Here is a 22,877-nt window from a genome sequence, read left to right as displayed (position 1 = left end):
TGGAGAATCCCAGGGGCAGAGGAGCCTAGGGGGCTACAGTTCATGAACTAATTGTAAAGAGAATTAAATGAAAAATAGACAGTATTTTACATATGGTTTTCTTTAAAAAAAAAAAAAAGTATTATTGTTGTATAGTCAATACGTCTTGTCCAGCTGTTTTGCAACCCCATGGACTGTAGCCTGCCTGGCTTCTCTGCCTATGGGATTTCCCAGACAAGAATACTGGAGTGAGTTGCCATTTTCTTCTCCAGAGAATCTTCCCAACTTAAGGATCCATCCCAAGTCTCCTACATTGCAAGAGATTCTTTACCACTGAATCACCTGGGAAGCCCTGTGTACATTTTTCAAATGAGGAAATAGAAATTGGATATTAATTAGTTTGTTTAATCACCAAATGGCAAGCCAGAATTCAAAGCTAGTCCATAAGCCATGAACAGACTGTGCTATACATTATAGGAATGTAGTTAACATGACACGGTGTGACATCAAAAAGTTTGCAGTTCAGTAAGTGGTGGTGATATCTTTTCAGCAGTCTGTGCTTGCTTTTGTGAACTGGAAAGGGGAGTTAAATACATCATATCTCTGTATCTATCTGTTTATACCATATTGCCTGTTTCAGAAATTTATACCTAAAACTTCTGTATAAGCATCCTTATAGTTAAAAGATATTTATTGTATGAAAGGTAAATGGATCTTTAATGAAAGTTTCTAATGTGACCCTTACGCATTCTCTTGATTTTTAAAGCAGTTTTATAATTTTTTTAAGTAGTTAACTATTTGTTGAATAAAATAGACCTATAACTAACAATAACATTGAAAATATTGCTGAGACATAATATACACACCTAGAAATTTATAAGTTTTGTGATAGTCACTCAGTCATGTCCAACTCTTTGCCACCCCGTGGACTATAGCCCGCCAGGTTCCTCGGTCCGTGGAATTCTTCAGGCAAGAATACTCAAGTGGGTTCCCGTTCCCATCTCCAGGGAATCTTCCCAACCCAGGGGTTGAACCCTATCTCCTGCATTGCAGGCAGATTCTTTACCTTCTGAGCCACCAGTTTTTTCAGGCCTTTTATCTGTATTCTCATATTTATATTTTTATCTGTATTCTGTATTTATATTTTTAATTGTTAGAACCAGATCAATAGTAATCATCTTCGAAGAGCAGAGCAAGAGGTGACCAATCTACAGGAGAAGGTGCAATATCTTTCTGCACAGAACAAGGGATTGCTTACCCAACTGAGTGAAGCAAAGCGCAAACAAGCAGAGATTGAATGCAAGGTAAACATATCAACTAGCAAGTTTATGTTTTAGTCAATATAATAATGTTTTTTGTTTTTATCTCATCACTGAGTACATTATCATAAAACTAAAAGAAACTAGTCTTATTTCCTACTTTTCCTGAACTTAGTTTGGCAGTTGATTTTGGGCCAGGTTACCTCATCATGCTCTGGGTAAATTTCAGGCTGGAAACTTCATTTTCAATCACTTGGTTAGGAAATTAAGTTAACCAAGTGATTGAAGGTTGGTATCTCTGTTGACCTGTAGCCCTTTAAAACTGAAACTTTTAATGTCTCAACCAGAAAGATAGGTAATTTAGAGAAGTTGGGTCTACTCTGCTTTGATTGGCACCTTATTAGTGAGCTGTCAATATTGATATATGTTTTCTGGATAGAGAATAAAAGAGCTGTGTGTGTACCCAAAGGTTGGCAAAATTGTGTGAATTTCAAGTTATTATTTTAATCGATCTTTTAAATTTTTATGGGGTGTTTGGATTCATAAAGCATGGAAAAGTTTTTGAATGCAAGTATTTTTTTTCCTTAAATAAATTCATAATACAACAATGATGAGAGAAGGTGAAGTTGGAAACTGGGGTGGAAGGAGAGGGGTTGTATGTATGTGTGTTTGTGAAATAACTAAAGAGATGACTGTGGTAAACATTAGAATGAATTACGAGGGCAAGTTTGTTTTTTGGTAAGTTTGGTTTTGTTTATGAGATTTTTTCAAAAAAACTAGACATTCATCTTTCCATGGTGAGAGAGTAGGAATAATGCCCTTTAAAGGTTCCAGCCTTATTCTATGATAAGAAATAAGACTTTCAATGGCAGATATAAAGCTGTAATTCCATCAACTTGTTCTAGTGTCATTAAAAACCAAAAGTGAAGCTTGAGTGGTTTATCAGTGTCACTGAAATCCAGAGATGAAATTACATCCTAATAAATATGGATGACTGTTACAGTTTACTCTGACAGAAATCTGTAGGCAGTACTGAAATTTGTACTAATGTAAGAGTAGTCCCTCCTGAAGTATGTGACTAAGTGTGCTTCTTTTTTTCTGTTTTGTGGGATCTTAATTCTTGGACCTGGGATTGAACCCAAGCCACGGCAGGGAAAGTGCTGAGTCCTAACCATTGGACTGCCAGGAAATTCCCTAGGCTAATTTAAAAATAAGATGATGTAACATGAGATTACATCAATTTGATTTATTATACTAATATCTTTTTCAGTTTTTTATTTTGCAGTGTCTGTCCTGACTTATTTTTAATAAAGAACTAAATTTAGTATTTTATTATTGATATGATTTCCTTTAAACATGTTGATAACATTGGTACTGGATTTAATATTGTACCCCAAATACCTTAGCACCTTTTAATCAAAGTAAAGTGCTATTTGGAAATAAATATTTGGGGAGTTTGCCAGTGAAAATAATTGTTTGCTTTGAATTTGTGTAAGTAATGGGCCCACATTCAGAATTCTGAGAACTGATATGAGATCTTATTTAACTTTAACTTTTCATTAATACCTCTGTAAAGTATATACAGATGGTGATTCTGAAATCTCCCCTGTGTTTAAGGTGTATATTGGTTTATTCAAATTTTTTAAATGCCTTTTGCAGATTTCCAGCATGACCAATTTTAATTGTCACCCTAGTATCTGGCACATTCTGATTAAGTGTTAAATATTTTACTTTGTCATATTGAAACAATTCAGCAATAAACCGAACTTTTTCAGAGAGCTAGTCTTTCAGTTATATAAATCTGATAGTTTTCATTTCATTTTATGTGATTATAGCTTGTGGTTTGTTGATAAGTAATTATTAAAGCTCGTGTTGTTTTTCATTGATGTAAAGCAGGATGCTGTTTTTGCTTGTTTTTAATTTCATTTTGTTTTTTTGGCTGCACTGTGTCTTTGTTGCTGCTTGCGGACTTTTTCTAGTTGCAGCAAGCGGGGGCTACTCTTCATTGCAGTGTGCGGACTTCTCATTGTGGTGGCTTTTGTTATTGGGGAGCACAGGCTCTTGGCATTCACGCTTCAGTGGGTGTGGTACACAGTCTTAGCTGCTATGGCATGTGGACTCTTTCAGAACCAGGGACTGAACCTGTGTTCCCTGCATTGGCAGACAGATTCTCATCCACCATACCACTGGGGAAGTCTGGGATACTGCATTATTTTCCCTCTGTAATTGAATTTGAGTGTTCCAACTTCAAACAATATAAGTCTAAGATCCCCAATATGAAAATCCAAAACACTTTGAAACCTACATCTTTTCATAAATTTCACACAAATTCATTTGGAAGCAGAACTTGATTTGAACTAATACATAGCCATTTATCATTGTTATTTATCCCACTTGGTTTGAGTACTTATACATCACTGCTTCATTTTTGTTGAGCATTGAGCATACTGTTTCATTTTGGACACTGCCTCAGAACCCATTGGATAGTATAGTGTTCCATTTATGCACCTTATTACTCTTCTAAAGTCTGAAAAATCTGAAATTCCATGACATACCTGGCCCCCAGAATTTCAGTGATAAGATTGTTGGATTTCCTGTATAAATCTAAATTTGAAAATTATAGAAAGATTTTATGCTCTAATAACAGATATATAATTTTTTATCTCCAGGAGAAAAGGTATTACATATTCATATACAAACTTATAAAATTGTGTAATAAATAATGTTAAGTGAGGAAAGCTGAGCAAAGTATTTTATGATTATAATATTGTGCATATATGGAATAATGATAGGAAGAAAACAAGAAATTAAACCTGTTGCTTATATGTAATTTTTAGTAGCTTAATATTGTGCATTTTTCATAATGCTTTGATGTTTTTAAAGCTAAATATAAACAAAAACATTTAAATGCTTTTTATCTTATTCTCTTCCTGACCCTACCACGTACACCCCTTTATTTTTTCCCCAGATAATGGCTTTTATTATTTTCTGGTAACTTCCTTTAGAGTTTCTTTTAGGCAGATACTAGTAATTAAAAGTATATACTTTTTCTTCTCACAGTCTTATGTGAAAGTTAGCAAACAGTAGTATATTCTGCTTTTTGCTTTTTATGTTTATATGTTTTGTGCAGCTTTCTGTCATCAGTGCTTAGAGTCTCCTCGTTAGTTTCTAAGACACATTATTTTCCATTGCATGTATATACCACAGCATCCTTAACTAGGTCCATATTGATGGATACATGGTTTGTTCCCCATGTTTTACTACTACAAGCAGTGTATAGTGAATAACTTCGTACATACATAATCTCAAATGTATAGAGGTATATCTATACATTTCTATAGAATAAATTACTATAAATTTGATTGCTTGGTCAGAGAGTAAATACCTTGGTACTTTTCATAGTTTTTGTGTAATTACTCTCCTTAGGTTTGTACCATTTTGTGCTTTGATGTGCAGGGCATGATGGTACCTGTTAATTTATCATGTTTCTTACAAATTGTATAACAAAATCTTTTCATTTTAATTAGATGTAATTTATATGTTCTAGGACAGTGATTTTCAAATAGGGATTGGAGGAGGTGAAATTATGAGACTAAAAAGAATGATAACGTCAGCGTACATATTTGTCAAATATTTGGGTGTCTTCTTGTAGGTTATTCTTGCAAGCATTGGGGATACGGAAATGGAGAAGGTAGACCTAATGTTTATTGAAACAATAAATAAGAAATAGAAAATATCATTAGTAATAATGTTCTATAGAGTGAGAAGTTAGAGGAAGTGGTAATTAAGATCAAGTGCCAGGAGATGGTATCGGAGCTGAAGAATAAGAAAGAACCAGCCATATGAAGAGTAGAGGGGGAGATCCTTACATGAAAAAGGTCAGAGATCAAGACCCAGAAAGCAGGAAAGAACTTGGTTGCTGAGTCTCATATATAATGCAGAGCTGAATGAGATAAAGCCAGGGAGGTAAGCTAGGACTTAGCTTCTTACCATGTAGATATTTATAGGTCATGGTAACAAGTTTGAGTTTTACTCTTAAATGCTGTGGGAGGCCACTGAGAGGTAAGATAAAAAACATGGTACATTTTTTTGATTTGCTATATTTGCTTCAGTTTTTTATTTAAATTTTATTCATTATTTTATTTTTGTTTGTGCTGGGTCTTTGCTTTACAAGAGCTTTTTCTCTAGTTGTGAGTGGGGGCTTCTCTTTAGTTGTGGCATGGGGGCTTCTCTTTGTAGTAGCTTCTCTTGTTGCAGAGCACAGGCTTTTGAGCTTGCAGGCTTCAGAAGCACGTGGGCTCAGTAGTTGTGACACACAGCTTAGTTGCCCTGCAGCATGTGGAATCTTCCTGGACTAGGGATTAAACCCCTATCCCCTGCATTGGCAGGCAGATTCTTAACCAATGGACCACCAGGGAAGTCCTTTGCTTCAGTTTTTTACTTTTACTTTTGAAATAATTTTATGTTTACAGTAAAGTGGCAAAGATGGTACAGAGAGTTCCCATATACCCTTTAATCAGCTCCTCCTAATTTTAACCTGTTACATAAACATGACACATTTATTAGTACTAAGAAATGAACATTAGTAATAATTTTATTACTGAATTACAGACTTCATTCAGATTTCCCCATCATGTCTCATTCTTCTTTGATCTGTGAGGTATGTTGTAGAAATCCTTCAATTTAGGATTGTCTGATGTTTTCTTACACTTAGACTGAGGTTGTATGTCTTAGGCCCTTTCTTAGTATATTATATCAGGGTCATGTATATGTTCAGTTGCTAAGTTGTGTCCAGCTCTTTTGCAGCCCCATGGACTATAGCCCCGCCAGGCTTCTCTGTCCATGGGTTTTCCCAGGCAAGAATACTGGAGTGGGTGGCCACATCTTCCTCCAGTGGACTTTGACCCAGGGTTCAAACCTGCGTCTCTAGCAATGGCAGCATATTCTTTACCAGTGAGCCATCTGGGAAGCCCATCAGGGGGCATTCTGTATTAATACGCCTTACGTCTGGTCCTATTAACTTTGGTCATTTGCTTAAGTTGGTATCTGCTAGCTTTCTCCACTACAGAAGTCCCCCCATTCCTACTCTGTTCCTTACAGGCAAGTTACTGAGCCTAGACAATGGTCCAAGTGGAGGAAAGGGCATTAAGTTACAACTCCTGAAGGAAAGAGTATCAAAGAATTTGCTACAACCACCACAATAGGACAATAATTAATAAGTATTTGGAGGAACTATTATGACCAACTTAGACTGCAAGGAGATCATTCTCTGGTGGCTTAGATGGTAGAGCGTCTGCCTACAATGCAGGAGACCTGGGTTCAATCCCTAGGTTGGGAAGATCTCCTGGAGAAGGAAATGGCAACCCACTCCAGTATTCTGCCTGGAAAATCCCATGGATGGAGGACCCCAGTAGGCTACAGTCCATGAGGTTGCAAAGAGTCAGACACGACTGAGCGACTTTACTCATGACCAACCTAGATTGCATATTAAAAAGCAGAGACATTACTTTGCCAACAAAGGTCCATCTAGTCAAGGCTATGGATGTGAAAGTTGGACTGTGAAGAAAGCTGACTGCTGAAGAATTGATGCTTTTGAACTGTGGTGTTGGAGAAGACTCTTGAGAGTCCCTTGGACTGCAAGGAGATCCAACCAGTCCATCCTAAAGGAGATCAGCCCTGGGTGTTCACTGGAAGGACTGATGCTGAAGCTGAAACTCCAGTACTTTGGCCACCTCATGCGAAGAGCTGACTCATTTGAAAAGACTCTGATACTGGGAGAGATTGGGGGCAGGAGGAGAAGGTGATGACAGAGGATGAAATGGCTGGATGGCATCACCAACTCGATGGACATGAGTTTGGGTGAACTCTGGGAGTTGGCGATGGACAGGGAGGCCTGGCGTGCTGCAGTTCGTGGGGTTGCAAAGAGTTGTACACAACTGAGCGACTGAACTGAACTGGAGGAACTATTTTGCATTTATGCAAATATGCTTAAGGTTTCAGCAGTTAACTTTATTAGGAGATAATGCATGTAACAATTAATAATTATTTTTTAAAAGAACACACATGCCACTGTGTGTGGACATGGTTTTGAGGTGGCTTTGGAGAGAGGCGATATGAGATTATCAGGTAATAGAACAAGACAGAGGTGCTAGCTTTGGCTCAGGTGTTGGCAATGGAACTAAAGTAGAGTAGATCAATCCAGTATTTTTATAGCGACTCAGTGATTGGGTTGGAGAGGGAGGAAAAGTAGGAGAAAGTTGGTGCACAAATATTTGGTGTTTTACCTGATGGATATAATATTTTTATACAATGTTAAAATTAGTAGAGTAAATATGTATTAGTTATCTATTGCTGTTTAACAGATAACCTCTAAAATTTAGTAGCTTAAAATAATAGTAACCACTAATACCCCAGAGTTTCTGTGGATCTGAAATTCAGAAGCAGCTTCATCTAGTGATTCTGATTTAGAGTCTCATGAGGTTACAGTCATTTCAGGCTTAGCTAAAGCTAAAGGATGAGGCTTTTTAAGTGGCGCACTCAGTGGTTGCAAGGTGGTGCTGGCTGTTGGAAAGAGATCTTTGTCCTCAAGGGGCTCTGTCTTAGCAAAGGATACAGACAAACACACCATTACAATGCAGTATGAGTGGTGCTATTATTGAGGTGGTACATTGGATCCTGTAATGTGAGTTTAGTGTTAGATTTATGGTTCAAGGAAAGCTCACTAAGGAATGATTCAGCTGAGACCTTAAGGATATGTAGGAAGTTGAGGAAAGGCAAGAGAGAGTTCACTAGGCGAAGCGAATAACACATGTGAAGAGCAAAACAGAGAAGGTTGTTTGCTTGAACTAAAAGTTCATTCGAGTTGGAGGGGAGTGTGTGATAAGGAATACTCGTAATATATGAAGCTAGAGCAGTAGATAGGGAAGAAATCTTGGAGAATCCTAGACACCAGTAAAAGAACCTGTTATCTCAAGATCTGTGGAGTACTATTAAAGGGTTTAAAATAAGGAAGTGACAGAGATTTGAGTTTTGTTAAACATAGACACAGTGGTGTGCTGGAACTAGCTGGTAAAGACTTTTAAGAACCAATTGTTAAATTTTCAGGAATTTTGTGACACAATTGTTAAACAGCCATATTAAAAATTAAATTATTTAACATAATCAACAAATTATGATAAAATGATAGTAAATACTCAAACTTCATGATTTCCTAATTTTTACATTTGTGTATTTCAGATTATTTATACTTAATTATATTTGTATTGTAGAAATACCATGGTGTGCCACTAATGTTATCTTCACTAATGTTCCCTAATGTTATGTCAAGTTGAAAGGAGCCACGGTGGGAGTAGTTTTACCACATGAATTGGCAAACTACAAATCAAAGCTTGACTTACTCTTTTGTTGATTATCTAGACCAGAAGTTGGCAAACTATAGCCCATGTTCCAAATCTGTCTGTTTACCTGTTTCTGTAAATAAAGTTTTATTGGAATACATTCATTTGTATATTGAAATATATTCATTTATTTCTTATTCATTTGTATATCGTCTGTGACCACTGTCACACTCCTGTGGTGGATAGAGTAGTTGTAATAGCCTGTATGACCCATAAGTCTGAAATTATTTACTATCTGGCCCTTTAGAGTTTTTGTCTCCTTCTCTAGACTGTTAAAGCTTCAAAATGTGTTGTGTCATCACTCTTTACATTATGAATAGCACAATAATATTGAGGAAATTTTCCTCCAGTATTTGATCACTGTTATCAGAATGATAATAACTCTATTATCAGAATAAATAACACGAACAAAAATTAACCAGAGTTCACATCAACACTTTACTTTTTCCTCATTTTCAGTGGTAGGTGACCTGTGGACACAAGATTTGGCAAAAATTAGGGAAAGTATTCTGTGAGAATATATTGACTAAGTAGAATTTATAATAATGAGTGCTACATATCTTAACTGTTATATACTGTACATCTGCTGTTTCAATCTAGATTTAAAATATATTATAAATGTACATACAGACATATTTGTACACGGACACACACACACACACTTGCTTGAGAGCTGGTCATTAATTTGGTGCAGAAACTATACTTAGTGGCCGTGTACAACTTGGCAAAAATATTTAAAGCAATATTTGCTTGAAATGAAGTACCAGGATCATATCTAAAAAGATAAAAGAATGAATATATTTTAATTTAAAAGTTTAATTATATTTTTACTAGGTTTGAAATTTTAAAAATTTTTGATATTACTGTCAGGTGCTAAATTTCTCCTGTGGTCACCATGCTGCCCATTTTTGATACTGATTGCTAAATTTCAACTGAAGTTAATATTTCCTCAATATTATATATTTTTGTATATCCCATCTTTCTCTTCTATTATCTCCTTTGTAGTATAAAGTAAATATTCGTTAACATTCATTGCCTCAAAAAATGTAATTTTAAAGATATTATATGGCTAATATACAGTATTTATATTCCCTATCAATCTATTGTCCTAGTTACATATTTGAAAGTTCTCAATAATTGTTCTTGGATAAAAAATTAATTTTTCACAGTCAACAGTAATTTTAATAACTTTAATTAAGTTAACTTTTAATTTAAAAGTTTGAGCAATATTTATATACAAGTGCTCTTAAAGATGGAATGCTGTTCTATATATTTATTCTTCATTTTATACCAAGTTCAAGATGTAATGGCATTTAAAAAGATTTTTTAATTGGAGTATAGTTGATTTACAATGTTGTGTTAGTTATAATGGCTTTTTTTCCCCCCTCTGATTTAATCAGGGGTCTATTTGTTACTTTCTAAATTTGAGGCAAGTTACAGTGTTTATGTTTTATTAATGGTTTGGTTTATTGTGTGGTTTATTTTTGGTTTGTTTTGTTTACCACCGTAGAACAAGGAAGAAGTGATGGCTGTGAGACTCCGGGAAGCAGATAGCATAGCAGCTGTTGCTGAACTACAGCAGCACATTGCTGAGCTTGAAATCCAGGTACCATATGAAAATAGTAAAGTAAATGTAATAATAGTGCAGTTATTTCCCCTTTCCTTTGCACCTGGATAGTGAGTTATGTCTTCATCCTAATGACTGTGTTTCTGTTTTCGATACTCCCTTCCAAGTCCAGTTTTTTAAACTGCAATAAAAATATACTTATTGTGGTGAAATTTATAATTTTAATGTATACAGCCTTTCATTAAGTACATTCTCATTGTTGTGCAACCAATTTCCAAAACTCTTCACCTTGTAAAACTGAAACTTGTGCCTGTTCAACAACTCCACATTCCCTCTTCCCTCAACTCCTGGAAACCACCCTTGTACTTTCTGTCTCTGAATTTGACTCCTCTAATTAATCTCACATAAGTAAAATCATAGAGTATTTGTTTTTCTGTGACTGGCTTATTTTACTAAGGGTAATGTCCTCAAGGTTCATTCATGTTGTAATGTTGTATTAGAATTTCCTTCCTTTTTTGTGGCTGAATAATACTCCATTGTGTGCATACTACTTTTTGTTTATCTGTTTATTCATTGATTTAGATTGCTTCTGCCTTTTGGCTGTTGTGAGTAATGCTGCTATGATTATGAGTGTACAAATGACTATTTGAGCCCATGTTTTCATTTGTGGGGGGTATATACCCAGAAGTGAAATTGCTGAACCATGTGATAATTCTGTGTTTAATTTTTTGAGGAATTGCTATACTGTTTTCTGCAGCAGCTGCACCATTTTACATTCTTAGCAACAATTCACAGGAGACTAGTTTTTCCACATCCTCATCAATACTTGTTAATTCTCTGTTGTCCTTTTTTTATAAAGTCATCATCCTAATGAGTGTGAAGTGGTATCTCATTGTGCCTTTGATATGCATTTCCCTAGTGATTAATAAAGGTCTTCCCTTGTAGCTCAGTTGGTAAAGAATCTGCCTGCAATTCAGGAGACCCAGGTTCAATTCCTGGGTCTGGAAGATCCCCTGGAGAAGGAGATGGCAACCCACTCCAGTATTCTTGCCTGAAAAATCCCATGGACAGAATAGCTTGGTGGGCTACAGTCTGTGGGGTCGTAAGACTGGAACATGACCTAGCAACTAAACCACCACCAGTGATTAATAATGTTGACCATCTTTTCATGTGCTTATTTGCCATTATGTCTTCTTTAGGGAAATGGTAGGTTCAGTACTTTGCCTGATTTTAAATGGATTGTTGTTAAGTTATGGAAGTTTCTTATATATTCTCAAGGTCAATCCATATCAGATATATGCACATATTTGTGAAGGCATTTCATCTCATTCTGTGGGCTGTCTTTTTGTTTTGTTGTTAATGTCCTCTGAAACACAAAAGGTTTTATTTTTGAAATCCAACTTACCTATTTTTCCTTTTGTTACCTGTATCATATTTCCTTATTGTCAAAGCTATTTTTGAAGGAAAATTCAAAACTTTGAAAATAAGTGTTTTGTCATTTATTATGAACTATTTATTTTATAATATAAATACATTTGTTTTATATTATTTTATAAGTATATTTGCAATATGGGCAAAGTATTATATTTAAAAATCTTATTTTAAAAAATGTTTTATTATATTCTATTCCAACCCATAATACAGTTTTGGCTGCAACATCTAGAATTTTCTTCCCACCTGAAATGCCTTTTTGTCTATAAATTTCAATTTAAGATCTGGGTCAAAAGTAATCACAACACATTATGATTTGCAGAAGTTTATAAAACAGTATCCTTTATGTTCTTTTGATCGTATTCCCCAGAAATTATTGCATATCCACAAAAACTTCAGGGCTTCCCTGATAGCTCAGTTGGTAAAGAATTTGCCTGCAATGCAGGAGACCCTGGTTCAATTCCTGGGTCAGGAAGATCCTCTGGAGAAAGGATAGGCTACCCACTCTAGTATTCTTGGGCTTCCCCTGTGGCTCAGTTGGTAAAGAATCCACCTGCAGTGCACAAGACCTGGGTTCAATCCCTGGGTTGGGAAGATCCCCCAGAGAAGGGAAAGTCTACCCACCCCAGTATTCTCTGGAGAATTTGATGGGGTCGCAAAGAGTCGGACATGGCTGAGTGACTTTCACTTTCAAAGAAAAACTTCAAACAAGAACCAACTGCATAAGATATCTGTAATCAGCTATTTAAGTCATGGTATCATATGCAATTCTAGTTTTAGTCATTACTTTTATATCATGAAAATTATAAAATTTTGCCACGTTTCTGTACATCTTAGTCACAAAATAGCAAGATTTGAATTACTCTTTTTGTTGATTCTTAAATGCTAAATTAAGTGAAGAACCTGGTATGCTGCATGCTTTGTTTAAAATGAAATATAACGTATTTCACCAGTTTTTTAAAAAACAAAAGGAGTGCATAAAATTTTACTATAAATTTTTTTTTTTTTTTTTTACTGTTAATAGGAGTACTTTTCACTTTCATGCATTGGAGAAGGAAATGGCAACCCACTCCAGTGTTCTTGCCTGGAGAATCCCAGGGATGGGGGAGCCTAGTGGGCTGCCATCTATGGGGTCGCACAGAGTCGGACATGACTGAAGCGACTTAGCAGCAGCAGCAGCCTCAAATGGCTCATAAGTGAATCTTAATTGCTCGTTCATTGGTATTTTTTCAATACTTAACTGGCTGGAGCTTATCTCATTTGTCATTGACCCCTTTGTCCTCTTAGCTTTTTTCGTCTCTTGGCTTTCCTAGCACCATCCACTTTTGACTCTTTGATTGTTGAAGTTGTTTTAAATTCTGTGTGTTTGTATCCCTCTGAGAATCCAAGATTTTTAGGTTTTAGAAACTATTCAGTGTACAATGAAGGACCTCACTTATATAGCTTCAAGAGCCATCTTTACAGCAATAAATTCTAATCTATCTCCATCCTAGCATGTTTTCTCCTAACAGTCTTACACCCTGATAAAAAATTACTCATTTGCTTGGCTGTGCCAGGTCTTAGCTGGGGCAAGTAGGATCTTTAGCTGGGGCATGCCGACTCTTAGTTGCAGCCCTTTGAATCTCTTCCCTGACCAGAGATTGATCCCAGGCCCCCTGCATTGGGAGCATGGAGTCTTACCAGGGAAGTCCCGTAATCCTATATCTTCTAAAAATATTATGGACATAGTGTACAGAAAAATTCATAAAGCTATATTATATGTAAAACTAGTATCTGTATCACTACTACTTAGGTCAAGATAGAATATTGTCTGTATTCCAGAAGTCTGCGGGATCACACCATGCTCCCTTATCCTGAACTTTATAGCAGTGACTCCTCTGCTTTACCTTACAGTAGTGTCATCTTTGTATTCATCTCTCATCCATACAGTTTAGTTTTCTGATCCTGAATTTCGTGTAAAGTCATGTTGAATATTTGTGTCTCTTCTTTCTTTGTTCACTGTTACTTTAGTGAGTCATCATTTTTCTCCTTGCAACAGTTCCATTTTATAAATATATCGCAATGTGTATGTCCAATTTTAGTGGTCATTTTTAAATTTCCAGATTGGGACTGTTACAAACAATGTTGTGATTATAAGCAATTTTATACACTATACTGACTACAAGTGCACAAGAGTTTCTTTAGCATGTATGGCAGGGTGTGGAATGACTGGGTCATAAGCATGCAGATCTTCAGTGTTATTTTCCAAAGTGTTTGTGCCAGTTTTAACTTCCAACCACAGCATATGAAAGTTCTGTTGTTCCACAACACTTGGTGGTGTCAGATATTTTAATTTTTGCCATTCTGGTGGGTATGCAGTTATATTTCATCATGATTTTAATTTCCATTTGCTGTATTACTAATGAGGTTGACAACTTGGATTTCATCTTTTATAGAGTGCCTAGCCTGTTACAATCTTCTGTATTTTTTCATGTGGGTTGTTTATCTTTTTCTTATGTATATTTAGTTCTTTTAAGTTTTATTTTATTTTTAATTGGAAGATAATTACTATAAAGATTGTGATGGTTTCTGTCATATGTTATGTTCTATAGATATCTACTTCCATTTTGTAACTTGTCTTTTGTTGTTGTTTTTAACATATTATGCCTTTTGATCAGTAGACTAATGTTTTTAATGGACAGTAGAGAGTTCCTCCTGGAAGCTGTACAGGAACTCCACATTCAAGATGTTTAAGATGAAATGTGTTTCTCTTCCATCCAAACTGTTTTTATACTTTCGTGTCTCAAGTCTTGTTTGATGGTATCACCTCTTACCAAATTACTCAAACTTAGTAGGAACTTCACATGCCTTTCTTAATGTTCTGCCGTATTTATCAAGGCTGAGGATGTACATTTTCAACTTTATTTGAGAATATGAAGTTATTTTCACAAAGTGCTTGTGCTAGTTAATATTCCTACTAGCATTTCAACTGCTCACCTACTCGTGTAGGTTTGCCTTCAGTGCAGTCAGCTCAATTCAGATCAGGCACTCAGTCGTGTCTGACTCATTGCATCTGCACGCCAGGCTTCCCTGTTCATCACCAGCTCCCAGAGCTTACTCAGACTCATGTCCACGAGTCAGTGATGCCATCCAACCATCTCATCTTCTGTCGCCCCTTCTCCTCCTGCCTTCAATCTTTCCCAGCATCAGGGTCTTTACCAGTGACTCTGTTCTTTGCATCAGGTGGCCAAAGAATTAGAGCTTCAGCCTCAGCATCAGTCTTTCGAATGAATAGTCAGGACTGATTTCCTTTAGGATTGACTGGTTTCAGATAGTTCTTAATAATTCATATAGATTAAACATGTCCAGCTCTTCAGTTTCTTCAAAAGATAAAAGTCATGGGGTAAATATAAAACTAAATCAAAGGTAATTTTACTCATTTCAGAAACTTAAAAAAAAAAATCTTTCAGGGCCTTTCTGTTTCTCCCTGCTACTCCCTAATGTTTCTGCATTCGTCCCTACCTGAACATCACAACTTCCTGTTCAACTTCTTTTTCTCTGGCCTGAGCTCTCCCACGGAGCCACCAAAATTATCTTTCTAAGATAATTTATTGACTGCCTTTTACCTACCAAATCACATCAAAACTCCTCAGCACAAATGCTAGCCTTTTCATTATTGTTGAAACTTTCACCTCCAGCCTCTTCTTTGACCATTACCACCTCCTCTCTCCCTAACATCTACACACAAACACACACACTTTCACTCTTTAAAAGTTTTTATATTCTTTTAAAATTTTGTACCATTTACAAGCTATCATGTCTTCAGAAAATTGCTGTTTTCCTGTATCCCCTAGTCCTCTGCTTTTTACATCTTTCTGCTTACTGAGTTTTCCTTGACCAGTTTGATATTACATGTGATAGATATGTTTTCAGTAAACATCTTAATGATTCAACCTTCATTCATTTATTATATACAAGTTAAGATCCATAAATAGATCTTTTGTTAAAATCCTAAACTCCTTTTTTAATTACAAAAACAATACATTTTAGGTTATGTTTAATCATGGAAACATAGATCATTTTCAAGTTCCACTAGGGGGAGAACTCAACTTAGTCAAATATTTTTATACTTCAAATCTCTTAAGACCAACTCTTCCAGTTACTATTGCTCTCTTGTAAATAAAAATTTTACCCACAAATCAAATTCTTTCAAACCCTTCATATCTTAAATTACATGACTATGTAATTAGTTATTGATAAAAATAAAGGCTACCTTTTTAAAAAGTAGTTAAGAAAAGTGTACTTTTGTGAATGTCTCATTTAGATGAGGAAATACTCATTTATGTATATACTGTAGCATTCTATAGAAGATATACTTATGAGTTGAAGTTTATTGTATTTATTTTCAAAGAGTCTATAGTCAACTTGAAACTTTCAGGTCTGGTTCATAATCACTACCCTGCCATGTTATTCTGAGTGAACTACATTTGTAATATGCTTAATGGTCTTTATGATAATGCCTTTTCCACAGTCTTTGGAGGAGCTATTTTACATTAGTGTCTCATAGTGAATTTAATTTTTTTTTAATGTGGCATCTTTCAAATTTGAACCATTTTCCTGAGCTATTTATAAAAGTTATTGCTGAGGTTTCCTCCTCCTCAAGCAGAATGGCACTTATTAATGGATTTTAGTCACTATGTAATGCTTGTTTGAAGCAGATCATACCCTTATAGAATTAAGGGGTGAACTCTAAAGTGACATTAAATATAAAAAATATGATATCATGTATATCATTTTAATATTTTTCAGAGTAATCATTATGAACTTTAAATACTATATAATCTCACTTCATTCAGGTCTCTATAGTTTTCTTAGATAAAGCTCCTGTTGCCAAATTTCTGTCTAAAATAATATTCATATCCTAATCACTGTACTCTTACGCTGTTTTATATTTCTGCAAAACAATTGTTCTTGCCATAAATCATACATGTTTGATGTTATCCACATTCTCCACTAGAATGGAAGCTCCATAAGAGAGCAATGTTTGCCTGTTTTATTCAGTCACTGTCTTTCTCAGTGTTGGTATATAATGCTTAGTATATAACCATCATTCAAAAATTTGTATTTGAAGAAGTTAAATTAACATAATAATTTGTTCACCTGTTGTTTCTACAGTAAGTGGTTTTTATTGTTTGTAATTTGAGTATTCAGAATTTTTTTTAATTCAGCAGTTACCACTGTATTCACACATGTAAGAATTTGTATTTTTTGATCATTAGGTCACTACTGGCTAGGAAAGATAAAATGAAATAGACAGAAGGAGTGATTGAGTCTGGGTCCCTTCTTTGCAGTATCACTGAGTAGAATTTAAAGCTCTGAAAATGTATGTACGTTATTGGTGTTAGTAATAACTAACATTTATTAGTTAATAAGTGTTTTATTAATAATAAATGTTTTAATTACTAATAAATGTTTATTCATTAACTAATAATATTAGTAATAACTAACTAATGTTATTAGTAACAATATAATAAAAGAGTTGGACATGACTGAGAGACAGAACAGCAATTATTAATGGCTTTAATTACATGTGAGATGATGCCATTGTTATCTTTTAAAGGAGAAATTTATTTTTTACTTGCTATCTGCACATATACTTTACAAGCTAATTGAATAGCTCAGGTTAATGGAATTTCTATAAGTAGCCTGAAAAAATAAATATGATATACCTTGATCAGAATTAAAAGGGTCAATAAACTTAGTTTTTATTGGAAATGAGAATTTTAGAATACTAAGTAACTCTGTGGTCACAATTTTTGTCTTTCTGTTTTCTTGTAATTGCTAGAGATTTTTTTGATTGGTTGACAGTATAGATTTTGAAGACAACTTCTTAGCTGTCTTGTCTGACAAGTTATTTAACTTGATTTTGAATTTACTCACTCAAACCTAAAGTTATCTGCTTTAGAGTTGGTATTAAATGAGAAAGCTTGTATCAAGTTATCAAGTGTTCTTTCTTCCCTAACTAGTTTCCAGAAAATCAGCTTATCAATGACCTTATGTAAAAGATCACACTCAGCATTGTAAGGGCTTCCAAAAATTACAACCAAATTTCAGAAAGTCTTCTGAGTTCCCTTTAAGATAATTTTTATCCACTTTCCAAGAACTAGATGTAGCTTCAAATTAAGAATTGCTTTGACTTTTTTGGGGGGAAGGGGTGAACTTATTTCTGTCCGCTGTAAGTTAGTCTTCATTTTTGTGTATTTAAAGTATTAAATAGCTAGCATCATTGAATACTTAAAACTTGCCAGGCATTATTATTAGCAATATATTTGTATTTACTTATTTAATCCTTGTAACAGTCATATGATGTTAGTTATTGTTAATATTCCCATCTAATAGTGGAGGAAACTGAAGCATAAAGATTTTTAAATGAGATTTTATTGTAAGTTTAAGAACCCACTCTGTAACTTAAATTCCTTCCATAACTAAAATGAATTTTTTTTTCTTTAGTTTTACAAGTACTATCGTGTTAATTATATGGAGGCTCTTGACAGACTCCCTCCTGCAGCTTTGTTACTGCTAGTTCCCTGTTCTTGACCTGCGTCTTTCCATAGCTCCCATGGCTTTCAGGATGAAATTCAAACTCTGGCTATTCTCTCAAGACCATTCCTGCTCTGATTCTTACCACCCTTTCTGACTTCATTTCCTGCTTTTCCCAGTGTATACCTGTGCTTGAGCCACCATAAACTAGTTAAGAACTCTTTGAATCTGTCATTGAGATTCACTCTGTTATTCTTCTCTCCTCCTTTGATCTTGCTTATCATTTCAATGCCAGTCCAGCCAATTTTGTTGTGTCTCTGCTCTCATAAACCCCCCCCCCGTTATAGAGCTCTGTTATTTCATCTTATATTATATTAATCATTCTCATTTAAAAGCCCAGATTGTGGAGAACAGATTAAATTATTTAAGTGGAGTATTAGTTCCCATTCAGCAAATATTTATGGAATACCTGCTATGTACTAGTCACTACTCTAAACACTTTACAAGAATTAGTGAACAAAATGCATAAAAAAGATTGCTTTCCTCATCAATCAAGCTTACTGGGAGAGGAAGAAATAGGATGAACAAAACAAATGAATCTTATAGTGTGTAATTCAGAAGATGATGAGTACAATAGAGAGAAAAATGTAGGAAAAGGAGAGTATTCAGGTGTTTAGGTAGGCTACCATTGCTATTTTAAGTAGTGTGATCAGGAAAGGCTCATTAGAAGGGGTTTTTTAAACAAAGATTTGCAATGCAGATTTGTGATAGGAATGCCCTGCTAAGGGAATCAGAAGAACAAAGGGCCTAATGCCAGGGGCACATCTCAGTCCCCAGGTGGAGTAAGAGGGGACCTTAGAAGGAAGTCTGAGAGGTAAATAGAGCCAAATATGTATGGCCAAGGAACTTCAGCCCTTCTCTGAGTAAGGGAGAAAATCATGGGAGGGTTCTGAGCATAGGAGTCATCAGTTAGATGACATTTAACCTTTTAAAAAGATTAATTTGAACTTCATTCAGAAAAAAATATGCTTGTAGGAATTCATAGTATTTAGATGGGAGGAAGTGGTGGTTAAAAATTGTTTCCTTCTCTTCATGGAATTTTCCACCTTTATTTTATTGATCCAAATGTTACTTACTAGTTGAGGACTATATTTTTGTATTAATACTCTCTGCACTTTCCAAGTGGTAGAACAAAACACAGAAAAGTTAAGTTTTTGCTTAGTTTGTTGAGGAAAACAGATGAGAATTGAACCCAAGCCTTCTGATATTTAACTGGAATTGAGTTTGTGTTTTGATTTTTATAAAGATAAACATATTAATTTGCCATAACCATATTAAAAGCTTCTGTGAGCTAAGCACATCTATAAAATTAATGCTGCTTTGTTATAAATAATGAAAAGTTTAAAATTTAAAACAGTTCTATTCAGATCCAAATTTGTGTTCCTTTCCTGGTACCCAGTAACATTTACCCACTTTCGTTAGTTTGCCCAACAGATCACCTCTAGGGATGCCTCATATGGGCAATACCCCAACCACTCTTGGCTTAAAAACACCCACTCAGAATTCTGTTCTGACATAAAATGAGGGAGTTAGATTTAAATCAGTGTGCCCAGATCAGTAGGCAGTTTTGACAGAGATAGAGAGGAAGTGATAAAAATCTTTACCATTTAACTTAAGAAAATATATCTTAATAATGTAAAATTACAATGACATTACTAAATGATGGAGTTTATGATGAGGCTTTGTGATTAGTTTGTTTTTCCTAGTTTTCTGAGCTAATTTAACTTGTTAATAGTTTCACAGCAGGTGGTAGTTTTTATGCCAACTCTTGACTAACAGACTTCTTTTTGGAGGATTTTTTTCCCCTTTTAAGTACAATGGTTTCTGTTTTGAGCAACTTATTTAAATATTAAAATGTTTTTCATTTTTCTTTCATGATCTTTCTTGAATTTTTAAGCATTTTTAAGTTAGGAAAATAGCTATTTTGTCATTTTATCTGGTCTTAATACTAGTTCTCAACAAAGGGAGTTAATGTATACAGAGTGTTTTATTCAGCTTGCTATCTTATCTGGTCATTAGGTATTGTAAATTACATTAATTTTCTTTAACGAAAGTGCTTAGAACTGGTTCTCTGGTCTCCAGCTTTATGCAATTAAATATAAAGGGATTAAGTATCTAGAGGTTTTTAAGATATTGCTGTATCCAGGAATGAAGGATGTCATTCACCTACCTGAGACCAGCTCTTAATAGCATCTAAGGAATTAATGAAATAATTAAGAATTAGACCCTCACTGTCAGTGATCATCTTGTGTTATTAAAAATTAGTTTAGGGAATTCCATGGTGGTCCAGTGATTAGGACTTGGTGCTTTCGTGCCATGACCAGGGTTCAGTCCCTGTGCATGTGTACTCGCTTGTGTCCGACTCTGCCATCCCATGAACTGTAGCCTGCCAGGTTCCTCTGGCTGTGGGATTTCCCAAGCAAGAATACTAGAGTAGGTTGCCGTTTCCTTTTCCAGGGGATCTTCAGGGATCAAATCCGCGTTTCTTGCCATCTAGTCTGCTGGGATGGAGAAGGCAATGGCACCCCACTCCAGTCCTCTTGCCTGGCAAATCCCATGGACAGAGGAGCCTAGTAGGCTGCAGTCCATGGGGTCTCTAGGAGTTGGACACGACGGAGCAACTTCACTTTCACTTTTCACTTTCATGCATTGGAGAAGGAAATGGCAACCCACTCCAATGTTCTTGCCTGGAGAATCCCAGGGACGGGGGAGCCTGGTGGGCTGCCATCTGTGGGGTTGCACAGAGTCGGACACGACTGAAGCGACTTAGCAGCAGCAGCAGCACATTGGGAGGAGGATTCTTTACCATTGTGCCACCTGGGAAGCCCTACTAGGGGAACTAAGAGGCCATAAGTAGTTTAGTGTGGCCATAAAATTTTTTTAAAAATTAGTTTATGTACACTTAGCACATAGATCTTGATTTCTAATACCATTCTCCAATGAAAGAAACCAAGGTTCCTCAGAGAAATAGCTGATTCCAGGCCTGGAACATGAAATATACAAGATGAGCCTGGATATCTTACAATGTCAGAAAATAAGGAAGTGCTCCAAAACAAAATAAAATAAAACCCTACATTAATGGAACAGAGAGAGGCCAACGGAAAGAGCTCCCAATGGCCAAAGGTGGAACAATATTTAAAATAGGAAAAAATTATTAACATAGTAGTAGATTATAGATCAAGGTGCAGTGAGTTAATAAATTAATAAATGAGGAAGAAGAGATAAATCTCTATGCAGAAGAATTCCAAATAATTTTTGTAGATACTCTGCCTTTAAAGGGGAATCATAAATTTCTACTCTTTAAATGGAGGTTGTGCACAGTGACTTCCTTCCATGGAGTCTGGAATGGAAAGGGTAAGGAAAAAAGACTTTTTTTTTTTTTTTAGTATTTATTTATTTGGTTGAATTGGATCTTAGTTGTGGTGCTCTGGCTCAGTAGCTCTGCAGCACCTGGGATCTTAGTTCCCTGACCAGGAACTGAACCTGCATCCTCTGCATTGGAAGGCAGATTCTTAACCACTGGACCACCGGGGAAGTCCCCAACACTCACTTTTTAAAAGAAACCTGACAAAACACTGCCTAACCCAGATAATCAAATCAGCATCAACAGTTGTAAATCACACTGATAGTATATAGTCTTAATAGGATGTGATGAAATGGCACCTTACCTCTGTGGTCTTCCAGTAACACATAATCACATTCTTACTATGAGAAAAATATCAGACAAATTTCAGTAGTGGGGCATCTGACAAAACACCTGACCAGCATGCCTCAAACTGTCAAGGTCACCAAAAACGTGGAAAATCTGAGAGACTACCACAGCTAAGAGGAACCTAACGAGACACAACAACCAAATGTAATGTGGTATCCTGCATAGATCCTAGAACAGAGAAAGGACTTTGGGTTTAAAACAAAAAACAAAAACATCTAAGAAAATCTGAATAAACTTTAAATGTTAGTTACTAACAGTGTATCAGTGTTGGTTCATTAATTGTAACAACACAGAAGATAGTAATAATAGGGGAAACGGTGCAGAGGAGTATATGGTGCTCGTCTCAGTTTTCTGTAAACTTAAAACTGTTTGAGAATCAATGTCTATTATAAACAATAATTTATGGGAATTCCCCGGAGCTCCAGTGTTCAGGACTCAGTGCTCTCACTGCAAGGGGCCTGGGTTCAATCCCTGATCAGGGAACTAAGATCCCACAAGCCATGCAATGCAGATGGGAAAAAAAATTTTTTTGTTTCAATTTTTTAAAAATTAAAAGTACTTGATAAAAATTCGATGGTTTTTAGGAACTCCTGAAATTTGATAGAATTTTAAGTATAGGTCATAAAATTGATCTGTTTCTAATTAAATTGATTTATAAGAAATATTTTCTAGCTTTTGGACCTTGTGCAAATGCTTATTTTTTTCATGTGTATATTTAACTGCTCTAGTAAGAAACATCACTTTAAAAATGTGTTTGTGTCAGTAGGGGAAGGAGACAGTAGAACGAATTGAGGGAATAGCATAGAAATATATATATTACCATATGTAAAATAGATAGCAAGTGAGATATTGCTGTGTGACACAGGGCACACAACCCAGTGTTCCGTGACAACCTAGAAGGATGGGATGGGGTGGGAGAAGGGAAGGGGGTCCAAGAGGGAGGGGACATATGT

At 35.5% G+C, this 22,877-nt stretch overlaps 1 protein-coding gene across 14 annotated transcripts in view; it reads left to right on the top strand.

Moving 5' to 3' along the window:
• The window catches only part of EVI5 (ecotropic viral integration site 5), a 237,931-nt gene that overhangs the window by 153,557 nt on the left and 61,497 nt on the right, over positions 1 to 22,877 (top strand). For all 14 annotated transcript variants that reach the window (XM_060411667.1, XM_060411662.1, XM_012176230.4 and 11 more), the window contains 2 exons: positions 1,137 to 1,283; positions 10,146 to 10,241. In XM_060411667.1, coding sequence (XP_060267650.1) covers positions 1,137 to 1,283; positions 10,146 to 10,241 — 243 coding nt within the window. The remainder of the gene's footprint in view (positions 1 to 1,136; positions 1,284 to 10,145; positions 10,242 to 22,877) is intronic.

This window comes from Ovis aries, chromosome 1 (genome assembly GCF_016772045.2).
Source record: "Ovis aries strain OAR_USU_Benz2616 breed Rambouillet chromosome 1, ARS-UI_Ramb_v3.0, whole genome shotgun sequence".
Classification (NCBI taxonomy): Eukaryota; Metazoa; Chordata; class Mammalia; order Artiodactyla; family Bovidae; genus Ovis; species Ovis aries.
Note: the sequence above shows the minus strand (reverse complement) of the source record. Positions and strands in the feature narration are given on the sequence as shown.